Below are 16,152 nucleotides of genomic sequence, written 5' to 3'. Positions count from 1 at the left end.
GCAGTCTCTCCCAGCCTTCCTGGCTCACTTCCTCCTGGGGGCCTTCCAGGATGATGCCCATTTCAGTTGGACCCTTGAAGCTTCTAAAGATGACCCACTTTTCCAAACCTTAAATGGGGTCTCAGAGTCTGTGGTTTCCTTTTCTTGGTGTGAACTGTAGGGTGGGCCTGAAGGGAGGGGATTGCTGGGACGTTTGATAGTTTGTGGGACAAAGGGATGGGAGAGGTCTGGGTGGCATCGATTGAATTTAAACCGTCTGTTCCTCCACTGGGCACTTACACCCACTCCACAGGGCAGGAAGCTCCTGGTTAAGTCTTGTTTGTCAGGAGTGTGGCTACCAAAGGCCAGAGGCCCTGACTGGGTGATTCCTGTAGCCCCCCTGCAGCTCGGCCACCATCAGCCTCAGCAAAGCCCTTAATGATGATGGTGATGAGGCTGTCAGAGCAGGGATGGAACAAGGGGTTGTGTCCTCCCTGAAGGGACAGCCACAGCACAAAACCATGGCTGCACAGACAGGTCCATTCCATGGGGGCGGGGGTGGCTTTCTGAGACATTCCCCCCCCCCATCTGCACCACCCCCAAACTGCATTGGGAACAAGATGAACAGAGAGAGAAATCCAGTGTACAGACAGAAGGGGCTACAGGGAGGGGCTGGTGGGCTCGCTCATAACAAGGCAGGGAGGGTAGGCTGGGGTCTGCCTGCCAGGGCCCGGCCCGCCCCTGCTAGAGTGACCCCCCACCCCCACCCCAGGCCCCAGTGTTAGCGCCAAGGCCCACTCTCCCAGGCGGAGGCCCCAGCCCAGCCCCAGCGCCTGGGAAAGACGCCTGTTTTGTTCCCATCTCCACCACCCCCCCTTTTTTTTTTCATTCATTGCAGTTCGGTCCCTTTCGGAGCTGCAGGGACCCGGGTGGCAGGGCTGAGGCGAGGGGGGTGGCATTCCCAGCCCTGACAGGTAGGGCCCGCCCCGCTTTGGGCAGCCCCTTCCCCCGCCCTCCCCCAGGGTCCCCTTTCCCTGCCCCTGTCAGCCGCGCCAGACGCTCTCCGGCTTTGCAGCATTCAATAAAAATTCAGAAACATTTGGGCTGAAATCGCTGCTTTATCTGGAGGAGCCACAGCTCCGGGAGAGACCACTGCTGCGCGGGGGGAGCCCGGCGTCTCAGTCGCCGGAGAGCGCGACAGCTCCGCGCTCCAGCGCCCGCAAGTCCCCCGGGTGGCCCCGAGGAGGTGGGGGCTGGGGCTCCAGGAGCGCGCGCGGCCAGCTGGGGTCCAGGGCGCGCGCGGGGAGCGGCGGCCCGGCCGGGCTCCCCCCGCGCCCGCGGCTCAGGTGGGCCGCGCCCAGCGCTGGCGGAGCCCGGGTCCCCGTTCTGCCCGGGCTGGATGGCTCATTCTGCTGGCTGCGCGGTGGCGGCGGCTGTCTGTGCGCCGCGCCTCGCCGCTCCCCCCGGCCCCCCGAGCCCGGGGCGCGCGCTCCCGCCCGGGCCGCCTGGGCCCCGCGGCGCCGCGGCCCGAGGCCCCGGGAAGCGCAGCCATGGCCCTGTGGAGGCTGGGGGCCGCGCTGCTGCTGTTGCCGCTGCTCGCCGCCGTGGAAGGTGAGCGGGCGGGCGGGTGATGGGGGCGGGGAGCGGCCGGGCATGAGCGGCCGCCGGCGCCCACCTCCGCCCGGCGGCCCGCAAAGTTTGCCCCGGGTCTCGCGCCGGGCGCAGGTGGCCGCGGGGAGGTGTGTCCGGCCGCGCCAGGAGGCGCGGGCCCCACGGGCGCCCGGGAAGGGCGGGCGCTGATTGACTGTGCCAGGAGGAGGCGAAGGGACCATCTTGCGGAGGCTTTGTAGCCAGCCCGGCGAGCGCCGCCCAGGGCCGGGGGCTGCCCACGCGCGCTCGCCGCCCCCGGCCCGGCCACCCTCTGCGCGCGGGCCTGGCCTTGCTCGGCACGGGGTGGAGGGGCGCCGGCCGCGGGGCCCGGCGCGCAGTTGGGGCTGGAAAGTTTGGCAGGGAACGGAGGGAGGAAGGCACCGCGACTGGCTGGGGTGGGGGCTCCCGGTCCGCGCCCCCGGGATGGGGCCGGAGCCCCGAAGAGCGGAGACTGGCAGAGTGGAAGTGAGCGCGCCAGCACCCCGCTCTGGTGCCTGCCCATCGCCCGCGGCTTACAATGGGGTCCCATCCCCTGGAGGACTACGGGGGGGATGGGTCCGTGGGCATCTCTTGGCTGCGCGGGGTCTCCGGGCACCCCTGCCGGCCACCGCCCCGCTGGCGGCAGAGCTCAGAGTGGCCGCTGGAGCCCCGGGAACTCTCCAGCTGCCGCCAGGGCCGGACCAGATGCTCTTGCCATGTGTTGGCCTTGGCCAGGGTCTCTGGGCCGTCTCCCCATACCCTCGTGTGTTGGTCCCATCCGACCCTCAAGGGGTCAGGGTGGCTGCCAAGTCTCCTGAGCCAGCTTGCTCTGGAGGGAAAGTTAGTGGGGTCTGGGTGTGTCCACCAGAAATGGACGAGCCTGTAGGGCAAGAAAGGAATATGGATAATGGTTCTCCTGTGTACAGCTCTTTACAGTTTTCAAACCGCTTTACAGTTTATGAAGTACTTTGCACTGTATGCAAAGTACTGTGGTTTACAACGTGCTGCACAGTTGACACGGTACTTTAAGCTTTACAAAGTGCTTTCCCACCCACAATTTTGTTGGATTCCCCAAAATAAGTCATCCACGAAAGTCAGGTGGGTATGAGTCTTAACTTCCTTCTAGTAGAAAGGGAAACTAAGGCTCAGAAAAGTCAGTGTCTCGCCCTGTGGTCACTGGGTGATAAAAATAGAATGGGGCTCGCAAGTCTCTGAAGCTTGTGCTCTGTCCATTTTGCTGGGTCTTCTTGTCCCTAAACAGGGTGACCTCTTCCAGGATTCTGCCACCATAGGACTGAGGGGTACCTTCATCTCAGGCCATTTGAGGATGATGTGAAACCCCTTTCCTTCTTGCAGCTCAAAACCCCCAAAAATACAAAAACAAAAAAAACCTGATCGGACCAAGCATGGAGGCTGCAGCCTCTGGGAAAGGCGCAATGGGGGATCCCGTGCTATAACTTTAGTTTCTCAGTAATGAATGCTTTAGTGACCGCAGTTCAGCGGGTGGAGGGGTGTCCCTGGATGGCAGCCATAGTTTCTGGCACAGAGGCAGCTGTCCTCCGACTCCTGGAGGATTTGGTGGCTGCCTGAGGTTTACCGGAGTGGGGCCACTGGGGCACCAAGGGTGCCATGGGCCCTGGGTGTGGAGCGCAGCCCTGAGGCAGGCCCGGTACTGGTGGGAGCTCCCTGGAATATGGCTGAGGTACCACTTATTAGCTCTGGCTTTGGGGAAATGACTCATGCGTTGGCCCGCTATACATTGGGATGTTTACAGTATTATGGGGAGCTTGGCATAAATATTGCTCTTCGGATTGTAGTCAGCGGTGCTGGAGGGGAAGAAAATTGGCCCCTCTCGTGTTGGAAAAGGCCTGGGTGTGTTTTTAATTACCGTGGGGTAGATGGAAGGGCCACGTCTGTCCGGCCATGGCCCTGGGAGGCGGTGGTCGGAATCTGGTGGGCTCTGGCCAGACTCGACCCAAGGCCCTGGACCCTGGACACAGGGCTGATCGGCTGCTGACATCACAGGAGGGCATGGCTGCTTGGGCTGCCACTTGGGGGCAGGCTGGGAGGCGGGCTGTGGTCGGCACCCCAGACCTTGCTTCAGTCTTTTCCTTTGCCCCCTGGACACCAAGGAGTCTAGTCCGTTAGGGGTTAAGAAGGAGCTGGCCTAATGGAGGGGGAGGTGGTGTGAGGTGGAGGTCAGAGGCCCCACTTCTCATTTACTGTGGGACGCTGGGCCAACTCCCTTCCCTATAAGGGGCTCAGCTTCTCTGGGTCTAAAATGTTCAACCTAATCTAGGATTCCATCATATGCACCCTACCTCCCTTACCTGAGCTTCAGTTTTCTCATCTGTCAAGTGAGGGTAATTAGGCGTGTTTGTGAGATTCAGACCAAATAATGGATGGCAAAAAGTCACGTTGAAGAGCTGCGTGGCCTCTGGGGGGTGGAAGATGGGGATGGAAGATGGGGATGGGCAGTGCTGTTCGTGACACAACCAGAAGAGACAGGAATCCTCCCAGGAGCAGCACAGTCTGTAAAAACAGATCTGAAGCTTGGAGTGATGAGAGGGCAGCCCCTGGGGCTCCCAGTACCCAGAGACGTGTGGCCACACCACTCCTGGCCCTTCCCCCTCCTCGTGCCCTGTAGTAACAAGGCTGTCCTGAGTGTTAAGGTCTAGGAAATCCCCAGCCTCTGAGAGAGGAGAGAGGGTGTGTGTAGTTTTTTTTTTTTTTTTTTTTTTTTAGGGGGAGAGGGTCCCTGTGTTAGGATGGTGAGTTTAGCATCTCCCCCAAACCATGAGGCCCTCCAAAGGAAACACAAGTCTGGAGCATCTGGCACGGGCACTTGGAGAGGATGGAAGTGCGCTAGGGACATGTCCAACAGAAGACCAGCCACTAGATGGAATCGAAAAGTTGAAGTCTAGAGAAAAACCGATCTCCTCTGTACATTTGTTCTTTTGGTTTCCAAATATTTATGGAGCTTGTTCTCTAGCTGGTGTGGTGCTCGCTCCTGGGGGGCAGCAGAAGCCATTTAGGATGGAAGCCGCTTACTTTATCATTTGTGGCTTATTCTTTGCCTCATTTTCTTTTTTTTTTTTTTTTTTTTTGCGGTATGCGGGCCTCTCACCGTTGCGGCCCCTCCCGCTGCGGAGCACAGGCTCCGGACGCACAGGCTCAGCGGCCATGGCTCACGGGCCCAGCCGCTCCGCGGCACGCGGGATCCTCCCGGACCAGGGCACGAACCCGTGTCCCCCGCATCGGCAGGCGGACCCTCAACCACTGCGCCACCAGGGAAGCCCTACCTCATTTTCTTACTTCCCATTCTCTCTGCAACAAAACTTTGTCAGCCACCTGTCACATTAATGAACTGTGTTCCCCAAAGTAATGAACTGTGTTCCCCAAAGTTAAGGAGGTTAACTTTGGGACTAAGGAGGCAAATTCTTTGCCTGGAAGCAGCGTGTGTAGAGACACAGAGGTATGATGATTGGGTACTTACTTGGGTGTGTCTGAGGGAGATGGGTGTTGAGGGCAGCAAAGGGGGATGAGGCTGAGAATGGAGAGCAGGGCTCGGATGGAAGGCTGAGGAGTTTGGACTTGATGCTGAGGGCAGTGGGGAGCCGTTGAACGTTCTTGAGACATTGAGGGACCTGGCCAGGTTTGTTTTTGGAAAGATCACTGGCTTCAGTGTGTGGGATATTCAGGTGAGCCAGGCCCCGTCCTGCCCAGTCAAGAAAAGGCCAGCTTGTCTCTTCCTTGCTAGACTCTGAGCTCATCTGGCTCATTTTTGTGTCCACAGTTGTGGTAAAAAGAGCTCCGTTCAAATGCCACCTCCCAGAGGCCTTCCCTGATTACCTCATCTAAAACAGGCTCAGTTCAGACACTTTCTATCCCTCCTGCTTTGTTTTACTTCAAAATACCCACTGCCATCTGAAATGGAATCAGAGATTTGTTGGTTTCCTTGTTTAGTGTCCATCTTGCCCACTAGACTGTAAACTCCAGGAGGGAAGAGGTTTTTGTCTGCCATGTTTGCTACGGCAGCCCAGTGCCTTGAACTGAGCCCGGTCACATGGTGCCCAGTAACTGAAAGACATAATCAGCTAAGGAACGTTGAATGAATGAATGAATGTTGAATGAACAAATGAGTGCATATATTATACTGTGTTATACAATAAGTATCCGGAGAATGATACAGAGGTGGAGGAGAGAGTCATCTATCTGGCTGGGGAGATGAAGGAAATCTTCCAGGAGGGAGGAGCATCCCTATGATGTGAGCAGGGATCCAGAATGCAGGAAAATGGGGATAATGAAGAGATCAATTCAGCCAGAGCTAAGGATTCAAATGGACCAGCAGCAGCTATGTGCTAGGTAAGTCCGCCTTCTTACAGGGGTTGAGGGAGCCTGCCTGCCCCTCCCCCTGCCATGCACCTCTTGTCTCTCCCACTCCCAGCGCAGCCCTCTGCTTGGGCATTACCTCTCTAAGACCCAGCGACCTTCAGTGGGATTAATTTAGAATTGGTTTCTCTTTTATGTTTATTTCTCCTGCTTCTCATTTTTAAAGGAGGCTGCTTTCATGTATTCGTCTTAGCCAGGAAATCAGGGCTTAGATTTAAAGCCCGAATTCAAAAGCAAGTTGACTTATTCATTCCTCCATCCATCTATATATTTTAAAAGAGTCACCAGGCACCTCCTTCATGTCAGGTGCTGGGTGGGAGAAGGGATTCCAGCTTTGGTGGGAAACAAGGCTGGCCAGCTTCACCGACTGTGGAGTAGAGAAAAGGCACAGCCGTCTGGGCAGTCAGACCTGGGTTCAAATCCCAGCACCGCACGCTGTGTGCCCTGGGCAAGGAGCTGGACGCCGTGTCCTCAGGGGTTCTTGTGCACACCCACATAAAATATCAGGCACGTGGCTGTGTGCAGTAGAGGCTGTTCTCAGCCCCACCAGGGCCCTCTTCCTTCCTTGGAATGCCCGTGGGTGTGGTCAGTGATGGCTGTGTCCTAGTTTGCCCCCCCTTTTTGGCATTTAGATTGTTCAGGCAACGAATCAGCCCTCTGTGTCTCCCCCAGCCCATCGCACAGGCTCCTAACTGCCCCTCAGCCTTGGGATGGTGACCCCGCAAGTGTGGGCAGGCCCGGAGCCCCATCTCTGCCTCCTTCTTCAGGGCCCTGTTGGGGGCAAATACTTGGTTCTTACAATGACAGGGAACTGGAGGTGAGGGTGGGGCTCTCAGCTGGAGTCCACAGGCCTTCTTAGTTGTGGGGCTCTGGGATCACCCTGAAATTATAATAGAATGTTGGATGTTAATGTGGATTTTCCAAGGAAGAGGGGCCTTAGCTTTCAGAAGATTCTCAAAACAGTTGTGAAAACACAAGTCTATACTACCAGGCTCACAGTGGGGGGCTTGAGTCCTAGGTTGGCCCTGTGGCCCTACTGCGAGCCCCCCTGCCCTGCTGTGGCCCCAGTCCCTCCCAGGGGGTTGTCCTTCCTGGTGTCTTTGGCCCTCGCCACTTCATCAAGGTTTTGCATCAGCCCCAAAGCCTGGATGGGGGCAGGTTCTCTGTGCAGCTATGCTGGGTACTCAGCAAGGCCCAGGGTACCAGCTTGTCATCTTGTCATCTCTGCCTGCCCCGAGCTCACCTGTGAGCTTAGGCTGGAGGTCAAACCCCTGCAGGCAGAGAGAGACCCCTAAAGGAAGGGGCAGATGGAGCTGGCTGGTGACAGGCCTGGGCTGGACAAGGCAGGGGGGCTGTGCTCCCTCAGAGGGTGGAGGGGTGAGACCAGGATGGCCTCCTGGCAGAGGTGGACCTGGCCTGCACCTCTGACTGAGGCCCCATCTCATCTCGTGGCCTGGCCTGCTTGCCTGACTTAGTTGGAGATTTGGTAGATCCGGATCGAGGCCAGGGATCTGTATTTTTAACTCACTCCCCAGGTCTTTCCATTGGGCAGGCAGATTTGCCCCCACCCCCCCCAGTGCCCTAAGATAAAACACAGGACTCCTGGGAAAGAGGAAGAGAGGCCTCAGCAGGAAACTGGAAAAGAATGAAATGAAGTGAAATCAATCAGTTAGTGCCCACCAGCCCAGGCTGCCTGCCTGCTGGTGAACAGACGGAGGCTAGGCTGGGGGAGGGCAGGGCAGGCAAGAATGTTTGCACACCTCTCAGGGGTGGAGTGGGCCGTTGATCGTGACAGCACCTGGAAGCTTCCTGATTGGGATCCGCTGTCTGATAAGGCTGCCTTGAAAGCATTTTAGGGTTTTAGGGCCTTTTAAAGCAGGTGCCTTCCGGAGGGTGGAGAGGGGACACCTGTCTCCCCAGTGCTCCTGTGTCACCTGGGGGGCTTGCCTAGACCACCTTAGCCTGGGCCGTGAGCTTCCTGGAGCCATCTGTAGCCCCGCTGCAGCCCCCTGAGGGTAGGGGTATCCTCAGGGAAGAAACCTTGTCTGCTCTGTGGCCTCGAGCAAGTGATGTACTCTTGGAGCCTCAGTTTCCTGATCTGTAAATGGGAGATACTGCCTGTCAGAGGCTCGTGGTGAGGGTTAAATGAGGTCTTGTATACAGTGGCCAGCAGAGCAGCCTGACCCGCGGCTGTGCCAGTATTCATCAGCTGTCATTACTATGAAATGTCAGCACCCTTACTCCTTGCCGGAGTACTTGCTTCTTTCTCTGAAATCCCAGAGCCCTTTAGGCAAGCCCTGACCACTCTCTCCCTTGTTTCATAAACAGCATAGCCTGGGGGATACAAGGATGTCTGGAGTCAGACGGTCCTTTACTTTGTGTCCTCTGGTCAGTTACTTAACCTCTCTGAGCCCTGGTGCTGTCACTTCTAAAATGAGGATAATAATAGTTCTTGAGATGGTTGTGAGGAATGAATGGGTTAATCCACGAAGGATGAAGCTGACAGACTGAATGTGTACCTCATGTGTGATGAGAATGCAGTAAATATTAACTGCGGCTGTTATTTTTCAAAACCAGTGGGAAACCGGATTCAGAGTAGGGGGACGTGGGTGCTGTTTTACTAGGGGACTCTGTCTCCAGCTCTCCCCTCTTCACTTAACCGCAGGAAAAAGCCAAAGGTTCAGAGTTAAGTTCTGAGTCTGTCTAACTTTTGCTGAGTAGTTGAAAGGCCCCTCCAGCCTGCCTCTCTGGTTCCCATCCAGGTTTTCCTCAAGGGTCCACCCCCACCCCAATTCAGCCTGCCTAATCCTAGGAAAGGGACAGGGTCTTCTATGGCTGTACCCTCCTTCTTGGCCCTATCTATGCCTGCCAGGCACCAACTTCCATACATGATAATGATAACAGCTCTTAGCTCTGCTAAGGGCATCGTGTATGTCATCTCATGCAGTTGCCCCAACAGCCTACCCAGTACTTTGATTATTATGCCCATTTTACAGATGTGGAAACTGAAGCTCAGAAAGTGACTAGCTCAAGGACACATAACTAGGGAGTGGGAAGCAGGGATTCGAACCCAGGTCTGGAGGACTTTGAAGCTCATGCTCTTCACCGCCCTTCAAGTGGCCTCTGGAATGTATCTCCTGGCTCAGAGGAAATGCTTGGCTCTGGCGAGGGTCTCCAAGGCAGCCATCCAGCTCTGACTCCATCAACGTCCTGAGATAATGCAAGTGGGAGGGTTCTGGAACTCACAAACCTGCCATAAAAATGCAATCTCTGTCATAATGGTCAGAATAATGTTGTTCTAACTTAGACAAATCGGGTGTTAACTCATTACATTGTAAGGGGCGCCTCCACAGAGAACTGAGGCTGTGGAACCGTCACAGGGCCATTCGTAAGCTTGTATTTCTAAACCCGTCAGCTCATTGGGTTTTCATGGCAACCCGGTAAGTGGGCAGGGGCCCATTTTAGAGATGAGGAAACTAAGGTCTGGGAGGATAACACGTCTTGCACAGGTCAGTGGCCGGAGCAAGCTTGAAGCCCAAGGCCAGTCTCAAGGCCCAGAGATTGTCAATGCAATTTGAATTCTTAGCCAACATTTAAAAATCAACAGAGTTTACAGAGAAATCCCGTTTCTGGCTTTGTGAAAAGTCAGACAAGCTGGCTTCCCTAGGCCCACATTCCCACATGGCCACAGTTGGCTGGAGCCGAATAGTGGCTGCCTCTTCAGATAGAACACATGAACATGGGGCGTAGCTCACCACCAGCTTGTGTCACACATTTGTGTTACTTGCCTGGCTCCTGTAGGGTTCAAGTTTGCCTCCTACATCTGCCCCTGTCTCTCTTGTGATCTGGAGTAAATTGCTCCTCCTCCCCGGGCCTCAGCTACCTCCTCTCTAAAATGAGGAAGTGGGACTCAGTGGTTTTGGAGGCGCCTTCCAGCTCCGGGATTCAATGCCCAGTACCAGGCTCCAAGCAAGGGAGGAGGGAGCTGGAAAAAGGACAGGGCTCTGCCCCTGGGAAGTGTTTCAGTCATCCATTGCTGCCTAATAAGCCACCCCAAAATGTACTGTCTCACAACAACAGTGATTTAGTATTTCTCCTGGTTTAGTGGATTGGCTGGGGGAAGCTGGCCATTTCTTCTGCTCCGTGTGGTGTCAGCTGGGGTCACTCCTGAGCTTGCACTCAGCTAGGCTGTGCCGGAAGGTCTGCCATGGCCTCACCCACATCTCTGAGGCCCTGGTAGGGAAGGCTGGAAGACCGGGCCCCCTCTCTCACTCCTCAAGATCTCTCACTGGTCAGTAGTCTACACTGAGCTTTCCCTGGCGGCTGACTCCCAAGAGGGTAAAGCAGAAACCGTAAGACTTCTTGAGGCCTGGGCTGTAATGTCACAAAACATCACCCCTGCAGCCAAAGCAGGTCACAAAGCCATCTCAGATTCATCCCAGGCTTCCTCATCCGGTTCAGGGAGAGGGGAAATACACTGGGCTTGATTTTCTGTTCAGTCGTTCAAGGGAAGCGCCATTTCCTGCTAACGGTTTAACACACAGCATTTGCCCGTGCGTTGCCCATAATCTTCAGCGCGTCTTTGGAGGTGATTCTCAGTGCCCCCCCGCACCCGCCCACTCCACCATGTGCACACATCTCCTTGTGCTCTGGGCCAACCTGTGGTCCAGACTTAGCTGTAGGCCCCCTTAACGGGAGGCGGCTTTGTTTAGCGACGGCAGGTATAGTTGGTGGCCCCATGGGAGACAGTCTACCACCGGGGCCAAGAGGGCAGGGACTCTCCACTTCACCTCGTCCCCTGCTCCGCCCAACGCCTGGTGCATGATAGGCGCTAATGAGATGTTTGTGCAGTAAAGGAACCTACAGATTAATTACAAATAATAACCCAAGTCATAGCTATTCAAGACCAGGCATGAGGAAGAGGCTCTGGGCTGGTGGGATTGAATTTGGAGGATGGGACTAAGGTGTCCTTGTGGCTTGGAGCAGGTCACATCGCCCCTCTGGGCCTCAGTTTTCTCCTTGGTAAATAGGGGATCATGATTTAACCACCTCAGAAGGCTGTGCCAGGGAGCAGCTGTGTTCTTCGTTCCACCGTAAAAGAACCTGTAACGATGTGAAAGTGGTTTGTCACTCCTGCCTTGGCCAGGGGCCCCTGTAGGCGCAGGGAAGCACTGGAGGAAACCCGCATGTCTAAAGGCATTGGTTGGCCAGTTGCTGTTAAACCTAAGTCTGGACTACAGGTTGGCTGAGAGCACGTGGAGATGAAGGCACATGGGGAAGTGGGTGGGGACACAGCTCTGAGCAGTGCCTTCAAAGACGTTTTGAAGACCGTAGGCAACACATAGGCAAATTTTATTGTCAAACCGTTAAGCAGGAAACAGGGCTTCTGTTTGCTGACTGAACAGGAATCAAGCCTACACAGGTAATGTATTTCGTTCACTTTTCTTTTGAATTATATGTGGGGAAGGGGCATTTCATTTTATTTCATTTTATTAAATATTTATTTTATTTATTTTGGCCGTGCCACATCTTAGTTGCAGCACGCGGGATCTTTAGTTGCGGCACGCGGGATCTTTTAGGCGCAGCATGCCGACTCTTAGTTGCGGCATGCGTGCGGGATCTAGTTCCCCGACCAGGGATCGAACCTGGGCCCCCTGCATTGGGAGCGCGGAGTCTTATCCACTGGACCACCAGGGAAGTCCCTACACAGGTAATATAGACACATAATAAATCATAAGAGTCCTTCTGATACACCTTAGTCTATCTTTTATTTTTAGAAACACTAAAAATATGTTTGGGTATGTTTCTTGTTTGCACAAGGGGAGCTGAATTATTATTTGGGGTCTAGTTCTGTTACCAAAGTCTAACTCTTATCCTTTCAGTAAGTCAGTTAAGCCTGCTCATGTTTTTTGTTTTTTTAATATAAATTTATTTATTTTATTTTTGTTGAGCTGGGTCTTCGTTGCTGCGCATGGGCTTTTTCTCTAGTTGCAGCGAGCAGGGGCTACTCTTCTTTGCGGTGCACGGGCTTCTCCTTGCGGTGGCTTCGCTTCTTGTGGAGCACAGGCTCTAGACACGTGGGCTTAGTAGCTGTGGCTCATGGGCTCTAGGGCACAGGCTCAGTAGTTGTGGTGCATGAGCTTAGTTGCTCTGTGGCGTGTGGGAACTTCCTGGACCAGGGCTCGAACCTGTGTCCCCTGCACTGGCAGGCGGATTCTTAACCACTGCACCACCAGGGAAGCCCCTGCTCATGTTTTTTGATGTAACTGATGTGTTTGGTCTCAACTCTGTTGTGATATTTTCTAATAATGTGTATTTTATTTGCTGTGCTTCTTTTTCTACCAGATGTGAATTCTTTACTCTGATGTGTTTACATATGTTTGGTGTTTAGGAAGGTTTTTGGTTTTGTTCTGGTGGTAACCTTTGTGCTTATGCCTTCTTTCTTCTGCTGTGTCTAACCTGCTCTTATAGCATCCATGTGTTCCTTCTCTCTAGAATTTCCATTTGTGTCTTTTTTATATCTTTCTTGTCTCTACTGAACAGATTGTCTTTTCCTTCTTAAACATATTAAACAGCTATATTAAAATAAATAAATAAACAAATAAATAAATAAATCCCAAGAGTCCTGCAGAGACCCCCCAGACTCACAAGCTGTCCGGGTTGTGAATGAATGAGGTGAGCTGGGCGTTCAATAAACGGCAGTGCCCCTGGGAGAGCACGTGTATTGTCTAAAGAAGGCAGGTGCTACCCACTCTTGACTGTGTTGCCGTGCCGGGATTGGGGCTCAATTTTGCCGGATCTTCTGGTTTGCAAAATTCTTTTTGTTTTCTAAAATTAATTATTTTATTTTATTTTATTTTTTTGCCTGTTTTGGTCTTCATTGCTGCACGCGGGCTTTTCTCTAGTTGCGGCGAGCGGGGGCTACTCTTTGTTGCGGTGCGCGGGCTTCTCATTGCGGTGGCTTCTCTTGTTGCAGAGCACGGGCTCTAGGCGCGCGGGCTTCAGTAGTTGTGGCACACGGGCTCAGTAGTTGTGGCTCGCGGGCTCTGGAGCACAGGCTCAGTAGTTGTGGCACACGGGCTTAGTTGCTCTGCGGCATGTGGGATCTTCCCGGACCAGGGCTGGAACCCATGTCCCCTGCATTGGCAGGCGGTTCTTAACCACTGCACCACCAGGGAAGCCCTGGTTTGCAAAATTCTGACGTTTATGGAAAAACTGGTTTTTAAATGTTTGCTTAGTTTATTCTAAAATATAGTCCTGGCCAAACCAATTCATGTTTGCTGGCTGGATTTGGCTCCCTGGCTGGCAGTTTACAAGCTCTAGTTGAGGTGTTGCGGGGAGAGAAGTAGCAAGGGTGTTGTTACCTCCATTTTACAGATGGAGAATTTGAGGTTCAGAGAGCTGAAGTGACTTGCCTAAGGTCAGTGAAGGTGTCAGAAATGCTGGTAGGCAGTGAAGGTGTCGGAAATGCCTCATAACCTTGGACTGGGGAGTCTTTTTTCCTGGAATTTCCCTCCATAGTTTCTGTTTCCCATCTTCCAGAACAATACAGGTGCAGAAGCCCCTTCTTGCAGGCATCTGCCATGTTTGAAGGCAGAGAGCATGTCTTCTTCAGTTTCTTCTTTGAGGGCAGAGTTGGTGGAATGGAAGGCTCGTGGTCTTGGATTAGAACCATGCCAGGTTGGACCTCTGGCTCTGATACTTACAAACAGCCTAACCTTGGCCCTTTTAACTTACCTCTTTGCACCTCAGTTTCTTCCACGGTAAAATGGGGTTAGGAAAGCCTCCTAGAAGAGGTGACTTCTAAGATGCTTAATAAGGAAGAGCCAGGTGAAGAAGTGGCAAGGCCGGCATTCCAGGCAATGGGACATCAACAAAGATCCGAATGGGAGGCCCACGAGTGTGTGATATATTTGGGGAGCTGGAAAGGGTCCTGTGTGGCTGAGAACAGGGCATGCCAAGCATCGGGGCGGGGTACAAGCTGCCTGGCCCCAGCAGGGAGAGAGTGTGGGGTCAACATTCCCATTATGGCGACGACATATGTCCACAGCACCAACTTGTCACTTGGCCTGAGTCCATGGGAAGCCGGAAGGACAAAAAGCATCTGAAACGTGTAAGTGGGGAGAAAGCGGCTTAGCGCACAGTGGGATGCGTCCGCCTGAATGGGGCTTCTCCACCTCTCACCGGGAGACAGAGCCTGGGAACAGCCCCGGCCAGAACCCGTGGGGCCTTTCTGGAACCCACGAAAGGCTGTGGCCCAGGGAGTCTGTTCGAGTTGGGGCCCTGGCTGGTACGTCCTCTCGCCTGTCCCCGTCAGTGTCGGCTGTCACTCCCCACGGCCTCAGATGGCAGCTCCTGCGGCTCTCGGGAGAATAGTCGAAAGCGCTCCTGAGATGCCAAGGAGGCCCTGATGCTGAGTGTCTCCAAGCCGCCCGGAAGCCCAGCCATGCCAGCAAAGTTCAGGACTCCCTTCTGACTGGCCCCTTCTGGAGTTGAAAGGGTTCCGATGAGGCCGGGCCCCTTGGCCTGGGTCCAGGGACATAGGCGAGGCAGGAGACGGCTGGGGCAAGATCCTGGACTTTGGAGACAGACTGTTTAAATCTTGACTTCTCCACGCGCCAGCTGTGTCACTTTCGGTAGGTCATTTCCTCCTTGGCCTTAGTTTCATCTGGAAAATGAGGATAATATCACCGATAAAAGAGATAATGTATGAAAAGCAGGTGTTTACCCAACCTCTCCTAGCCTCAGTTTCTCAGCGGTTTAATGATTAATAAGAGTAGTGGTAATAATAACAGTAGCAACTAGCATTTATTGAGGGCTTGCTGGAGACCAGGAACTGGGTTTAGTGTTATTATTGCCTGCATCCTATAGATGAAAAATTAAGGCTTAGAGAAAGTAAATAATTTACCCACCGTCATTCAGCCAGTAATGGTGGAGCTGGAATCTAAATTCAGGCAGCCTGGGCTTCCCTGGTGGCGCAGTGGTTAAGAATCCGCCTGCCAATGCAGGGGACATGGGTTCGAGCCCTGGTCTGGGAAGATCCCACATGCCACGGAGCAGCTAAGCCCATGCACCACAAGTACAGAGCCTGCTCTCTAGAGCCCACCAGCCACAACTACTGAAGCCCGTGCGCCTAGAGCCCGTGCTCCACAGTAACAGAAGCCACCGCAATGAGAAGCCCGCGCACCGCAATGAAGAGTAGCCCCCACTTGCCACAACTAGAGAAAGCCTGCGCGCAGCAACGAAGACCAAAAATAAATAAATAAAATAAATAAGTTAAAAAAAAATAATAATAAATAAATAAATTCAGGCAGCCTGACTTCAAGATAGATTGACAAAGAGCTGATCTCTTTTCTTTCCTTCTTTTTTTTTTTTTTTTTTTAGCTGTGCTGGGTCTTCGTTGCTGCGTGCGGGCTTTCTCTGGTTGTGGCGAGCGGGGGCTACTCTTTGTTGTGGTGCGCAGGCTTCTCATTGCGGTGGCTTCTCTTATTGTGGAGCACGGGCTGTAGGCCGCAGGCTTCAGTAGTTGTGGCTGGTGGGCTTCAGTAGTAGTGGCTCGCGGGCTCTAGAGCACAGGCTCAGTAGTTGTGGCGCGTGGGCTCAGTTGCTCCGCTGCATGTGGGATCTTCCCCCACCAGGGATCGAACCCGTGCCCCCTGCATTGGCAGGCAGATCCTTAACCGCTGTGCCACCAGAGAAGTCCCTCTTTTCTTCTTCTTTTTGGTATTTCAAACATACAGAAAAATTTTAAGTGAAATAAACACCCATATATCCTTCACCTAGATTCAACAATTGTGACCATTTTGCCACATTTGCATCCCTCTTTGTATGGGTGTATGTGTATATTTTTTTCTGAACCATTTGAACATAAATTGCTGACATGGACAAAGAACTAATGTTGACTGAGAAGTGATCCATGTATGTCCACGATCACTTTGCCTGGCACACAGGAGGACTTGAATATTGGCAGCAGTTAGGAAGAATAGAATACCTACAGATGACCAAGGAATCCCCCTGTTTTACCTTATTCAGTGCTCGATGTGGTCTAGGAGGGAACTGTTAGCAGTGTCTTAATTTTCAGAAGAAGGAAGAAAGACTCAAAGGTTAAGTAAATTACAGCAAAATGTGAGGTTGGGATTTACACCTGTGTCT

At 53.6% G+C, this 16,152-nt stretch overlaps 1 protein-coding gene across 3 annotated transcripts in view; it reads left to right on the top strand.

The window, feature by feature from the left end:
• The first annotated feature begins 1,473 nt into the window (after positions 1 to 1,473).
• Positions 1,474 to 16,152, top strand: part of EPHB2 (EPH receptor B2) — a 187,213-nt gene continuing 172,534 nt past the window's right edge. For 2 of the 3 annotated variants that reach the window (XM_059062013.2, XM_059062007.2), the window contains exon 1: positions 1,474 to 1,590. In XM_059062013.2, the coding sequence (XP_058917996.2) occupies positions 1,530 to 1,590 (61 nt within the window). In that variant the 5' untranslated portion in view covers positions 1,474 to 1,529. The remainder of the gene's footprint in view (positions 1,591 to 16,152) is intronic. The other variant, XM_067015270.1, reaches the window with a different exon arrangement.

The sequence above is a fragment of the Kogia breviceps genome, chromosome 1, assembly GCF_026419965.1.
Source record: "Kogia breviceps isolate mKogBre1 chromosome 1, mKogBre1 haplotype 1, whole genome shotgun sequence".
Lineage (NCBI taxonomy): Eukaryota > Metazoa > Chordata > Mammalia > Artiodactyla > Physeteridae > Kogia > Kogia breviceps.
Note: the sequence above shows the minus strand (reverse complement) of the source record. Positions and strands in the feature narration are given on the sequence as shown.